Raw genomic sequence first — 14,275 nt, forward strand, 5'->3', positions numbered from 1 at the left:
AATAAAAGGATGAGGGGGTAGTCATGACATAAATGATAGGTGGTTGAGGTGGATGGGAGGAAGAGACATAAAATGGAAGGAGGATGAGAGGAGAGAGTGAGATCCTTGGTCTTTCTTTTGGCATTGAATGATTTTATTTTAGGGGAGGAATGTGGAGAAATAGAAGGTAGAGAATGGAGAGAAAGATGAGAGAAATCAAACTTGGATCTATTGGAGAGTGTTGGTTTTAACTTGGATATAGTACAACTGGTTGGACTTGGGTTTAGAGGCCTAGGGAACCTGTGGAGGTTCTCTGGGCTAGGAATTCATTCCTAGTTGGCTGGGAGGAAAATTTAGTTGGGTATCCAAGAGGAGCATCCCAACAAAGTCAAGAGCTACTAAAATATGTATTCTTCCATTTGTTTATTACTTATGTAAATTTTTGCAATGAAATTTCTTACTTGTTTAATATGTTGTAAATATATTTCACTTGTATATTATCATCAGATAAATGTTGACTATAAATAGGCTATTCTCATTCTTATTGTATTTAAATTTAATAAATTTAATTTTAGTTAGAAGACCCTAGGTTGGATCCTCAAAAGAATGCATCCCCACTCAAAAGGGGTGCTTCTAGGCTTAGTGCGCTTGATTAAATGCTAGTTCTAAACCATCAGACATGATAGAATCTAATGAAAATATTGCAATCCCCCCAAAAACTAAATCCTGAGAACCTTTAAGTCTAACAGATTTTGAATGGGACCTAAAATCCTAAATTCTCCATATGAAATCCAATGAGGTCAGAACCACTCTCAAACGTCCTGAGTCAATTAATGATAATGCTAAAAATTTAAGTAAAATGTTGAAAATTAAAGATAAAGGAGAATTCCACTTCTACATTAAGAATTTAACATCGCCATTAATTACATAGCATTAGTACAGTCGTAGGGACGAATATTAAGTTTCCTCATTCATAAATTATTGTTTCCAAACAAAATTAAGGGTGGACATCTAGCCCTTTCAAGGACACGGGCACAAGCACCCCTTTTGGAGAAACACATCCCCCACATTGGGGAAACATTCCCCCCTGTGTCTCCCCACGTCCCCCTAAAAGGGGGATGTGGGGAAATGTTTCCCTAGGTGTCCTCCCATCCCAGGTGTGTGGGAAGTGTGTGACATGTGCACCCTAGCCTCGGGGATGTGTCCTCATAGAATACTACTTTTAGAGTGAAATGAGATTCAATCCCTCTCGATGCTTAGTATATCCAGAATTAAGATAGATCTAGGTTGGTTGCAGCCAGAGGCACTCTCCAACCTAGTGTGGAAGATATGTTGTAATGTCTTGTTATGTTATGTAAACATTTTTACTTTGTCAAAAATAAAATAAAATAAAATAAATATAAGGTGCTGCCAGTATGGAAAATATTTTGTAATGTTATGGAAAATATTTTGTAATAAAAAATGAAATTAAGAATTATAGTTAACTAGCCTAGATCCATCTTAACTTCAGATCTATCAAGTGCCGAGAGTGAATGAATCTCTTGAGGTGCAAACATTTCCTTAATTTTGCATTCAAAAAATAGGTTTACACCTTGAGAGATTTGATTCCTGTAGATCTGAAATTAAGATAGATCTAGGTTAGTTCATTAATTTCATTATTGAATTTGTATGAGTTATTCTTTGATTATAAATATTTACCTATGCTAATGTTATTTTTGTAGCATTTTATTGGTGAAAATAATTGAAGTTTTATTAGAAAACTGAATTGAAAATGGAAAAGAGCAAAGAAAAAAGACAAAATAAAAAGAGAAGTTAAAATAAAAAGTCAATAAATTGAAAAAAATAACAAAAATGAAAAAAGTTAAAAGTTGTTGTAGTTGTTCTTTTCTACTTGAAAGAGACCTAATTTTGTGAATATTTTTTAACAACATTATGTGCAATAATGTATATAATATAAATGCAAGAATATTACATATACCTTTTTTTTAGGTTGTGGTTCATGGACAGTGGGTGGCCATTACATCCACAGGAAAATCTAGGAAGATCAACCCCGAAGGGAATCTTTTAAAGCTTGTCGGCCATACTAGCAAGGCCTAACCCCAAGGGCGTTGAGGAGAATTGACCCTGTGACCTCCCGATCGACAAGGCGCTTAACAACGGGGACTCGACTAGTTGAGCTAACCCTTGGGGCTTATACCTTTTTTTAGTCGCTAGATTGGATTTGTTTTTCATTCAGTAAGCTGAAAATATACATTGTGAAGATATATTTATCTTTTCCATTTCCAAATCCAAAAAACAAAAACGAGAAAGGATCTAGTAAGTAAGTCCTATGTGAAGACACTACTGGTTTTATTTACAAATAATGAATAAAGAAACCAAAGCTTTCTTGTATGCATCAAGTTTATAGGTGAAGGCAAACTACCCCCACAATTTGATCATTAACAAATTCTTGATTCCCAAACCATTCAAATAGTTTGAATGGTCTCCTTTGAAAGTCTATCTACTAATGAATTAAGCTCTCTCTATATGTGCCTGCATAAGATCCAGTCTAATTTTCTCACGGTAGATTTGATGCCTTGCAGGATGTAATCCACAATGCCCACACATCTGTTTATCAAATCAAAAACCAGCTTCGAATCCCCCAAAATTTGTAGTTATTTAACTTCTTTTCGTGTTGTTACATATACTAGAGCCCATAGGGCTAAACATTCAACTCTCATATTTGTACCACAACCAAACACATATTTGATATGAAAAAAGTGTTTATCATTTAAATATAATACAACGCTTGCACCACACATAGGGGATATCCTTGGCTCGCCCCATCGAAAAACCCTAAGGGATTGATTTGTCCAAAGGGGGCACGACTAGAGCACATTGTTTGCTAGCCTTGTTCTTGGCTTTAAATTGTTCGATTTTGGATTTAATAGCCCCAAACACAACCTCCAAAGGAGTAAGTTTATCTTGCAAAATAACCAAGTTTTTTACCCACCATACTGAGTGAATAAGGAAAACTAGAAAGAGTAGATAAGCAATCACTAAAGGGTTGTTAACCTAGTCCAAAACACATTTGTCCAGAGTATCAACATTTCATTGGGCCACTGTTGGATTGAAAAAGGGCTTAGTCAATAACTAGACCTATCAAAGGAAAGCACAAGAAACAAATAAACTTTGGACATTCTCCTCCTTTGATTTTCACAAGGGACAATGACTTGGACCAATCTATCCTCTCTTGATGCAATTGTCCTAGGTGAGAAGTTTATTAGAAATAGCTAGCCACAATGCAAGTTTGCATTTGAGAGGACCTTTGTGCTTCCACAAAAACCTCCACCACCAAACAGGCTGATCTTCCATTAGAATTAGCCAGTAACCCAATTTTGTAGTGAAAGAGCTAGAGAATGTATTTTTTTGACCAAATAAGTTGGTCTCTATCATCACTAAATATCCTAACCATAGCTAAGAGCAGATGTCCCATAAAAACAAACCATTCCTTTGCTTCTCTTTCACTCAATCCCAAATCGGATGTCCCACAAAAACAAACCATTCCTTTGCTTCTCTTTCACTCAATCCCAAATCTTGAGCACTTTTCCAAGCTATGGTGCCCCATTCATGATTATTTTGGGCATTTGCATCAACCAAAGAGTATACACCTACTCCATGTAAAGATGTGATTGTGCTCTTGGATAGTATGTAACTATCTCCTCCCTTTACCAAAGAATCTAATAATACTATATATACTTATTATTAACTAACACACACACACACACACATATGTATTGCAATTTACAAATTGCACAATATTAATAAATAATATATATGAGATAGGATGAACATATTTTGTTATGGTGGTGTCAATTACTTAATTTACTTAATTAATTTTATAACTACTCATATAAACTTTGCTTTTTAGAATAGTTAAATTTATTTTTATTAATTTTTTGAATAAATGATATTTTCATATTTTAATTATTGAGCCTAGAGGCTCATTCTACAACCCAGTGTGATGTGTAACTCTAAGCTCATTCCACAGCCCAGTATGATGTGCAACTCTAGGCTCATTCTACAGCCTAGTATGATGTGTGTAACTCTATCCGACTGTCATCAAAGTTGAAATTCATTCTACATCCCAATGTGATGTGTAACTCTAGGCCATGTGTGTAACTCTATCCGACTGTCATCAAAGTTGAAATTCATTCTACATCCCAATGTGATGTGTAACTCTAGGCTCATTCTACAACCCAGTATGATGTGTAACTCTATCAGGCTGTCATCAAAGTTGAAATTTTGCTCATGTCGATCAAAATAAAAATTGTATATATATATATATATATATATACAAAATATTTAAATAATATTTGTTCATAAAAAAATTCACGCGTAAAAAAATTGAATCCCTCTCCACTCATGTTAAATCGGTATTTAAGATAATTCTATACTAATATTTTAACTAAAATTACATATTTTCTAACTAAAATACCGTAAAATACTTCCTCAAATAAATGACTTCTCCTTTATCAAATATAGGAAATTATCTCCCACTTAAATAACAAATAGAGTAAATTATCACCCATTTAAAATCTAATTATAATGGATTGAAATAAAGTTTTAAGAAAATGAGGCAGAAAATTCCAAACATAACTGTTGATTTTGGACGTTTACCAACTCTACTTAAAACGTTTTCCCCGAAAGTGGAAGTCCGCATCGCATTCCCTTTTTGGGGTCAATGTCAAATCAAATTTTCAACATTTTATGTTAATCAAATGTTATTCCGCAACTACAGCCCTCATTCACATTCGGCTTTTCTGGGTCAAGTCAAATTACTTTTTGACATTAAACTCCGATTTTTCCACAAGGAAAACACTACGATATTCTGGAACGTCTTTTTGTGTACCATTATCGCCCATCCCAATAAAATCGCATTCTCACTAACTAAAGTATTTCGGTACTCAACACACCTTTTAGAGGTCAAGTCCAGCGAGTAAACTCAGTTAGTCAATCTCTAATATGATTACAATTTTGAAACTATTTTTTCTCCATGGTAAGTCGCTGGGTGATTTTTCTCAGTGGAGCCGCCTATAACGGAAAACCCCCTCCCTAATCGCAGCGTAGTTGAAACTATTTTTTCTCAACGGTAAGTCGCTGGGTGATTTTTCTCAGTGGAGCCGCCTATAACGGAAAACCCCCTCCTTAATCGCAGCGTAGTGGGAGAGAACATTCGCTTTGACAAACCGGAAAGGTGCATGAACTTAAATTAAATTAAATTTTTTTAATCAATATTATATTAAAAACTACATAAGCTTAAGTTTAAATAACTCTAAACTTGTTACACTGGTTCGTAGTGTTTGAAATTCATAGGGTCTAATGCGGCTCCTTTCAAATCCATTTGAATTAGGTATAACTGATGATTATAATAATCGTTTACTGGGAGAGCTAACAGGCACTGTACCGCATTTCTTGATTTGATTGTCGAATTGATAATGATACTAGTGGTTATAATAATCCTCCAATTATAGAGCTAACAGCCACTGTACCGCAGTTCTCGATAACTTGTACCATTGATAATGATAATAGTAGTTGGTTTTAATTTATTTAATTCAATTTAATTAGTGTTTTAAAATTTGGTAAGATAACTCTTCCCCAAGTCTTTATGGTTTAAAATTTATTATAAGTCACTTATTGCGATATTTTATAATTTTTTTTTATTTAAGGATTAGATATCAATAGTAATGATTAATGTTTATTATAATAATTGATTTATCAAAATTAAACCGTAAATATTTTTTAGATTTTTATTTTGATGATTAATGTTTATTATAATAATTGATTTATCAAAACTAAAAAGGCAAATATTTTTTAGATTTTTATTTTGTTATTTACTTTTATATTGAAAAGGAAAATTTTAATATTATTGTATAATTTTGATGATTTGAAAGGTTAATAGTTATTTTGTTATTTATTTTTATATGAAAAAGGAAGATTTCAATATTATTGTATAATTTTAATGATTTGAAAGGTTAATAGGAGAACACATATTTTGAAATGGATTTTTAAATTTGGGTATATTCAAAGTATTTTAGGAGAAAGTGACTTTTATCTTCAACTTACTAAGTGTTATAAAGATGACACATACTTGCATCCTATGGTGTTTCTGTTAATTTTCCAATGCTCAATTTCATTATGTAACTAGTGGGAGTTGGTTTATATTTCAACAATATTGATTTTATTCTTCTTATTAATCAATATTGATTTCTTTTTTCTAGACCATCTCTGTAATATCTTATGCTTCCTTTTATTGATTTTCTAAATTAAGGTTGACCAACATCCTTGTAATATCTTTGTTTTCCTTTTATTTTCAACTATTTATGGCACCACAAATTCTCTTTAAATTTAGGCCTAATAATGCTTTTGATATAGTTGAAATCCTACAAAATTCTCCAAGTTTCTTTCGTTTTACACCCCTCTAAAATAACATGACAAGAGTATAAAATATGAGTGTTTTCTTATCCCACAACCAAAGGTATGCTATTTTATATTTGCTTTCAAGCCCAAAATAAGATTTCCATCTTCCATTTATCCTTTTTTCAACACTATAATTCTAATTGAGCTTATGATAAATATCAATTCTAAGATATTTGTATAAAGCAACTTCCTCTAAACTAATATTATCATATATGAAAGTATTATAAGTGATTTTATAAGATTTGATCTTCATAATCTTTGTATTATCCATATTCATAATCACATCCATTCTAGAGTAGAAGTCTTTTTGGATTCTTAAATGATTATTGTAGTTATAGAGATTTTACGTCATAAGAAAAATATCATCAGAGAATAATGACTAAAATATCATCAGAGAATAATGACTATACTAGTCAGAATTTGATAATACAATTAGCTTCTTCCAACCAACATTCCAACTTATCAATATAATTCAAAAAGAAAAAAAAATCCCTTGGACAACTTTGTTGGGCTCCTATATTAAAAATAACTCCTTATCACCCTTCTTTAATATTGTTAAATATAATAATCTTATAATAACATATTAAAGTGAAAAAAACATTAAACTTTTCTCACATATTACAAAATTTAATCACAAAAAATAAATAAATTGTAACCATTTATCTTCTCTTACTGTAATGATTATTGATTTAATACATTTAAACTAAAATTATATCAATATCATTAGTAATTATGAGTATAGTGTGTTACAATGCAAGTAATTATATGTACAATGCAAATAATTATGTGATGCAATATTATTTTTTTAATCCCAAATTTATTTTTATAAATAATAATCTTAAAAATATACTACTTAAAAATATACTTACAAAATTTATTTTAAACTTCTATACTTTTAATAATAATATATTAATATTTTTTCTTTTGCTCTAAATTTTATAGTTAATAGATTAATATTTTTTCCTTTAACCTAATTTTCTTTTATAGTTAATAGATTAATATTTTTTCTTTAACCTAAATTTTATAGTTAATGTTTCGAAGAATTAATCATTTTCCTCTATTTAATTTATTAACCTGAAAACATCCCCCTCTCAATAAATTTACCTCATTTTTTACGTGATTGCAATAAATATGACGTTGAATTTAAATACAGTGACGTCATGCTTTGAGGGGTAAAAATTTTCGAGTCACCGCCATATCAACTTTATTTAGAAGTCCAAGGACCACAGTGTCCGCGAAAATCAAATCCATGTTATCCTACATGTTGCGGGGCCCGTACACTGTGACTCTACTTTCCTAAAGTGTCGTTCACATCCCAATTGCACAACTCCAAGCGCCTATAAGTATCTTCAAAGAGAGACTTAAATGGAATACAGCTTCACAAGACCTGGAGGAGTTGAACTCTTTCTGATGGACAAGATGTTGGCTATGAATATTCATGCATGCCTTCTTCTAATGCTGATGATGCTAAGCAGCAATTTGCTGGTATCCCCTTCTAATGCAGCCAGGCCACCCTCAAATTCTAATGATCCATTTGTGTTTATGGGTGTGGATGGTCAGAGAGCAGCAGCAAAAAGATATGACTATATTGTTGTGGGAGGAGGAACGGCTGGCTGCCCCCTTGCAGCAACGCTGTCTGCAAAGTATTCTGTTTTGGTAATTGAGAGGGGAGGATCTCCTTACGGAGTTCCCGAAATCCAGGACGCCAAGTATTTTGGGAACTTATTGGGGGAGACCGACAATTACACTTCCCCAGCACAGTCATTTGTTACAGAGGATGGACTGAAATTAGCGAGAGCCAGAGTTCTGGGAGGTGCAACTGCTCTCAATGCCGCCTTCTACAGCAGGGCGAGCTCCGATTATATTCGCAATATGGGATGGGACGAGGGGCTTGTAGATCAGTCGTATGAATGGGTGGAGAAGCAGAATGCCTTCCGACCAGACCATCTCTCCAACTGGTCAATGGCTTTCAGAAATGGGCTTCTGGAAGCAGGAGTTTTTCCGGATAATGGATATACGTTGGATCATGTGGAGGGAACGAAGATCAGTGCCTCCACCTTCGACAATAAAGGCATAAGACACACAGCAGCAGATCTTCTCAAGTCTGCCAATCCCAACAATATTGTTGTGCTTCTCAATGCTACCGTCAGCAGAATTCTGTTCAATTCCCCTGCATCTCATGGTAATTCATTCTTCACCTGCATTCAAATTACCTAGGCCATGGCTGCTGTTTCACAAAATTCGCTGCTAATATTATTTATCTAATTTTAATGGTCAATATTGGACTTGTAGATTTATGTCAAGATCTGTAAATTTAGATTCAGTACTTTCAATATGAAAACTTGCAGGAAAGAAGGGTCGCTCCTCTAGGAAGCCGAAGGCCAGCGGAGTAGAATTCATGGACGCCCATGGTCGGTTTTATCAAGCTTTTCTGAAAGGATCATCACGTTTCAGCGAGGTAATCGTGTCTTCAGGGTCCATAGGCAGCCCCCAGGTGCTGATGTTAAGCGGAATTGGCCCATCTCGACATCTCAAACAATTCAATATTCCTCTAGTCGTAAATTTGCCTTCAGTGGGCCAGGGGATTCAAGACAGCCCCCGTGCAACCATAACCTTGCAATCCCCTAAACCCCTGGAATTCTCGAGCATACAGGTAGTGGGTATTCTTAAAGGTTCGCATACTTACATCGAGTCCAGCAGTTTCGTGCAGCCGGATCCCAGTGTAAATGGAAGCGCATCTTCACAGCCCAAGTATATATATGCCGGAAACATATTTGAGAAGCTGGCGTTTCCATTGTCGAGGGGAGAGCTGTGGCTACGCAGCACGGATCCTCGAGACAACCCCTATGTTCGATACAACTATTATTCACATCCTGTGGACCTACAAAGATGCGTGCAAGGAGCGATGATGATCGCGAAAGTACTGAATACAGAGTCTCTGAGGAAATTTGCATATACAACCAGAAGTAAGTCCTCTCATGGCGCGACCGCTAATGGATTTCGCTTCCTCGGGACCGAGTTGCCACAGAACACGCGGGACGTTGCAGCCATGGCTCAGTTCTGCCGTGATACAGTGAACACAATGTGGCATTTCCATGGAGGATGTCACGTAGGGGCTGTGGTTAACCAGAACTATCAGGTGTATGGAGTTGATAGTCTCAGGATTGTTGATGGCTCAACATTCAAAGACGGCCCTGGAACCAACCCACAGGCCACCACTATGATGCTTGGGAGGTAACACTATTGCATCTATAATATTTTTAATTAATTAATAAATAAACGATTAAAGGGTAACCATAATATTTTTAATGTTACATATTGATTGATGATATGTGTATTCATATGTGTGCATGCAGATATATGGGGATGAAGATTCTTCAAGGAAGATTCTGAAGAAAGAGAAATTTGCAGTGCTTTATGTGAGATTAATGTTGTTGCCTTGTTTAAGATTCTCGAAAGTTTTGCGAGGTTTGAGTTGGTTTGATGGTAGGTCGATATAAAGTTGAAAAGTCGGTAACGCTACTAGTAGTGTTACCGTGTAGTGTAGCTGCAAGCCTGTGAGAAAGTACATGTATTTTGGAAGATGGGATATTATTGTTTTCTCTTTAACGAAATTTTATTATGTTTATTGTGTTTTCAAAATTTTGGTAAGTTATTGCTGTTATTATATGAAATTTACTGATTGTCTTTTTATATAGGAAGACAATATTGGTTTTAGTTTTTTATATATTTAATAAAATGTTGTTGAAATTATATTGATATTATTAAAATTTTATATATTATTTTATAAAAGTTATTATTGTAGGTTTTTTCAATTAATTTTATATGAGTATAAGTTTTTTTTGGGTATGTTTTAAAAGAAATATAAATTTTTAAATAAAATTAATGGAAAAAAGAAATAAGTTTTTTTATTTCATTTTTTTTTATGGCATGACGTTAAATGATATTTTGAAAAGTAATTCACATATTATGATAACATATTTTAATGAAATTGAATGGTTCAAAATGGGTCATCCAAACAGAAATAATTTTTTTTTAATTCATTTTTTTTGGCATGAGGTTAAATGATATTTTGAAAAGTAAATCACTTTAATATATTATGTTAGTATATTTTAATGAAATTGAGTGGTTCATCCAAAATCCTTGATGTGATTATATGAAAAGATCTATGTTTAAATAATTTGGAGGTTGAACAAAGAATTATTTTTTTTTCAAATAAAAAAGATCTAATATTAAGATGGAATGTTATTTAAAAGCATATAGCTCCAGTACTTTAAATAAATTAAGATTAAATTATTTAAATTCTTTTTTGGTTTTAATATGCAAGTAAGATTTACCATTATTTTTAATTGACCAAGAGCTTAGCTTTTGCAAAAGTAAATAAATAACTTATTAATTCAAACCTTATAACTTTTGGTAAATGTGAATATCTACTTTTTACCAACCCACATCATTTTTCTTAAGTTAAATATAATAAATCAAGAAAAAAATGTGATCATAAATTAATATCAACTTTGTAATAAAACAAAATTTATAACTTTATAAGTGCAAAACACCTGTAAAAATAAATTATAAATAAATATTTTTATAATATATATTTTTAATTAAAAACTATATGTATAAAAAATTACAAAAAATCTCAAGGTTGTTAGTTTTACAATTGAATTCTTTAATTTGAAAACTAGAATTGATTTGGTAGGGCCATGCTAAGAGGCATATAATATATATTTTTAATTTAAAACTGTATGTATAAAAAATTACAAAAATTTCAAGGTTGTTAGTTCTACAATTGAATTCTTTAATTTGAAAAATAGAATTGACTTGGTAGGGCCATGCTAAGAGGCATTATACCGCCATTCTGGAAGGGGCAACCATTATGCTTATCAGTGCTATCTATTTGAAGTGAAGCATCTTGAATAAGTTTCCATGCCCTTATTGTCCACCTTTGTTTGGCCATCGGCTTAAGGTTGATAATCGGTACTTGTTTTCGAGTGTGTAACCAAAATTTCAAGTTGATCCTACTTAAATTTGTTGGTGAATGTGGGATCTCGATTCAACACAATGGAAGTGGACACACCAAGTAACTTAAAAATTGGGTCCATGAAAACATAAGTAGATGTAGAAGGCATGAATGGGTGTGATAGGGTAAAAAAGTGACCATATTTGGAAAGATGGTTGACAAACGTAGTGATGATTGATTTCTTATCTACTTTTGGAAGGTCCATTATGAAATCCATGGAAATTTCGATCCAGATATTGGTCGATATTGAGTGGTCGTACTACCCCGACAATCCTCACTGTCTCACCCATGTTCCTTTAATATGTGCCACATGTGGCTACAAATATTAGATGTGTAGTTTCATTCCTTCCCAAAAAAAGAGCGCATAGCTCCTTCATATGTATGCTACAACTAAAACGACCGTTGTAGGAGATGAATGTGGCTCCTCTAAGACTCATTGTTTCAAAGCAGAATTTTGCACCAAAAGTATGCACCCTTTTCTAACCAATGCATGAAGGGCCTCCCTCGCCGCATGAGTCTCCTCCTGCAATTATTTCCTTCTTTGTTCATGCCCTTGTTGAGCATCTTGAAAATATTCCTTCAACAAGATCAATTTATCATCCATTGCAGTAGTGGTTGTCGCACCACCACCATACTATTTACTTTTGCAAACAACTTCGCACTTTTGTCAAAATGGGTCGTGATACCATCTGTCATGACCCCAATGATGGCCACACTACTTAGACTATTATGGGCATGCGGCATCAACGAGATTTTGTATCGAGATGCTCAACTACTCTCTCATAAAATACACTTCTAACCTATGTGCCTTAGAGAAATCGCCTATAAGCTTTGCGAAATTAAGTTTTCTAAATGAATCCAACATAATAGCCAGCTTCTTACCTTTCAATATTTAGGAAACTCTTCAATTCAGTCTTACTTCAATTACTTCATAAGTATTCATTCACAATGTGCAAAGAACAATGGCAACAATAAACATCCTCAGAAATATAAATGATAATATAGTATAACCATCTCCAAAACAACATAGGCAGGAGGGGGAACTCTCAATAACGACTTCTCCCCTTTTTATATTAATTTCATATTCAATATATGTTACAATAGAGTTACAACATAGGCAGTCTTTGGCCCAACCCAAGGAACTTACCAAACTTCAACAAATATATAAGCCCCACAACCCCAAGGAGCATGCAGACCAGAAACTCAAAATCAACACACCATTCAACTCATAAAAACCAACTCTGTGATGTTTCCCTGAAACTAAGCTAGCCTGGGCAAGCCCCACTTCTTTTCAACGACTTGCCTTAGATATGTTTCTCGTTTGTGACCTATGCCCTCAACCTACAGTTTTGTTATTCTTACATTTGAGAAAACTTTCTTCCCTCATCCTCCTTCATGCGCCCTTCTTCTATTTATATAAGTCTCTGCCCAAATATTAACTTGGGTCGACGCCCATTCATTGTGCCCAGACAACTTGCGATGGGTTGTGTGGGTGTGCCCCTTGCCAGAGGGCTTACCGTGCATGACACGTTACGTCGCTTTGGGTGCTCGAGGACCTCATAGTCGTGTTGGGAGGCTTAGGGCGTGGGTTCCCGTGTTGTCATGGGATGCATACCACACCCATTGCCTTCGCTTGATATGTATTTACCTTATCATTCTTCCCTTCGCTTGTTCCGCACGTTTCGCCCGACCATGCATGTATCAATGTTTCCTGACTCGCCCAAGGCCCTCAGCTTATAGTTGTGTCACCCAACACTCCCTTTCACCACGTTTCGCATATTGCTCGCTTCTTGCCTTAACGTGTACGCTACCTCGCCTATGGATGCTCGCCTTCGTGTGGACATGCCCAGGGCGCTCGTCCTTGTATCGTGCACTCTACATGATGTCCCACGGGTTTACTTCATTCATCCAATTCACCCAACATTTGGTACATACGCCTAATGTGTTGTGCCCATGCTCCACGCCTGTCGCATTGCAAGAATTAGGCACACACTCCCTTTAAATCATCAAAGTATTTTCATTGGTGCCCACCTGGCCATAGTGTCAATTCAAGGTCCTGACATCGTGAAACATACAGGGAGTGTTATTTTATCCAATGTCCAAAAATCTCCCCTAGTGCGAGGCGAGTTTGTATCGAACTCACGTCCTTTGCTTTGACACCACTTGTTGGGAATCATAATTATCGTTATACCATGTCTCAAAACACACGAGGAGCGCTGGTTTATGCAATGTCCAATAGACCATGGGTAGCGAGAAAGGGCCACTACTAGGATGTATGACTCCAGTCTCTAATAGTTCATGAATGATCATTTTTCATTTCATTCTTCTTTGTAAAAGGGTGCTTACAAGGACACACATTGGGCGGTTAACCACCTAGAACTAATAGGATACCATGATGGTCATACTCACCACATGAAGGCGGAAATGCATAGGGCATCTCAAATACATATCGATGTTTAATTATGACCATGTGAAAATCAATGGGAATCGCATATGGGGGACCACACACAACTCATACGACATCGAATTGGGTAGTAAAATTGGAGTGGCCTTTCTCTGATAACTGCTCCATATGGTGAGAGTTGATCATTTCGAGGGAGCCAAACTTAATCCTTTTGAGTGCATGCTCATGACCTTCCTTATTGAAGATCATGTATAATTCCTTAAAATCCATTGTAACATGGCCCAAGCATGTAACCATTCCACACTAAGCACTGAATACTAATAGCCTGGTTCAATAGAAAACTTGTGAGATTTTAGCTACTAGCCTCCCATTTGAAGTTTCACATTTTCACATCACCCTCTAAACTTCATCAT

The 14,275-nt window shown here is 34.7% G+C and overlaps 1 protein-coding gene across 1 annotated transcript; it reads left to right on the forward strand.

The window, feature by feature from the left end:
* Positions 1–7,788: 7,788 nt before the first annotated feature.
* On the forward strand, positions 7,789–10,066 carry LOC149152206 ((R)-mandelonitrile lyase-like). Its single transcript, XM_089441037.1, has 3 exons — positions 7,789–8,620; positions 8,787–9,672; positions 9,795–10,066. The coding sequence occupies exons 1-3, from the start codon at positions 7,804–7,806 to the stop codon at positions 9,829–9,831; spliced, it is 1,740 nt and encodes a 579-aa protein (XP_089297163.1). The 5' UTR covers positions 7,789–7,803; the 3' UTR covers positions 9,832–10,066.
* Positions 10,067–14,275: the final 4,209 nt, after the last annotated feature.

This window comes from Pinus tabuliformis, chromosome 9 (genome assembly GCF_031772625.1).
Source record: "Pinus tabuliformis cultivar Carrire ecotype Pingquan chromosome 9, CPIR1, whole genome shotgun sequence".
NCBI lineage: Eukaryota > Viridiplantae > Streptophyta > Pinopsida > Pinales > Pinaceae > Pinus > Pinus tabuliformis.

Excerpts from the sequence above, each read along its gene's own strand:
- LOC149152206 (XM_089441037.1), top strand. The coding sequence starts at position 7,804 with ATGGAATACAGCTTCACAAGACCTGGAGGAGTTGAACTCTTTCTGATG. Across the intron at positions 8,621-8,786 it reads CAATTCCCCTGCATCTCATG|GAAAGAAGGGTCGCTCCTCT; the intron begins GTAATTCATTCT and ends GAAAACTTGCAG. Across the intron at positions 9,673-9,794 it reads ACCACTATGATGCTTGGGAG|ATATATGGGGATGAAGATTC; the intron begins GTAACACTATTG and ends GTGTGCATGCAG.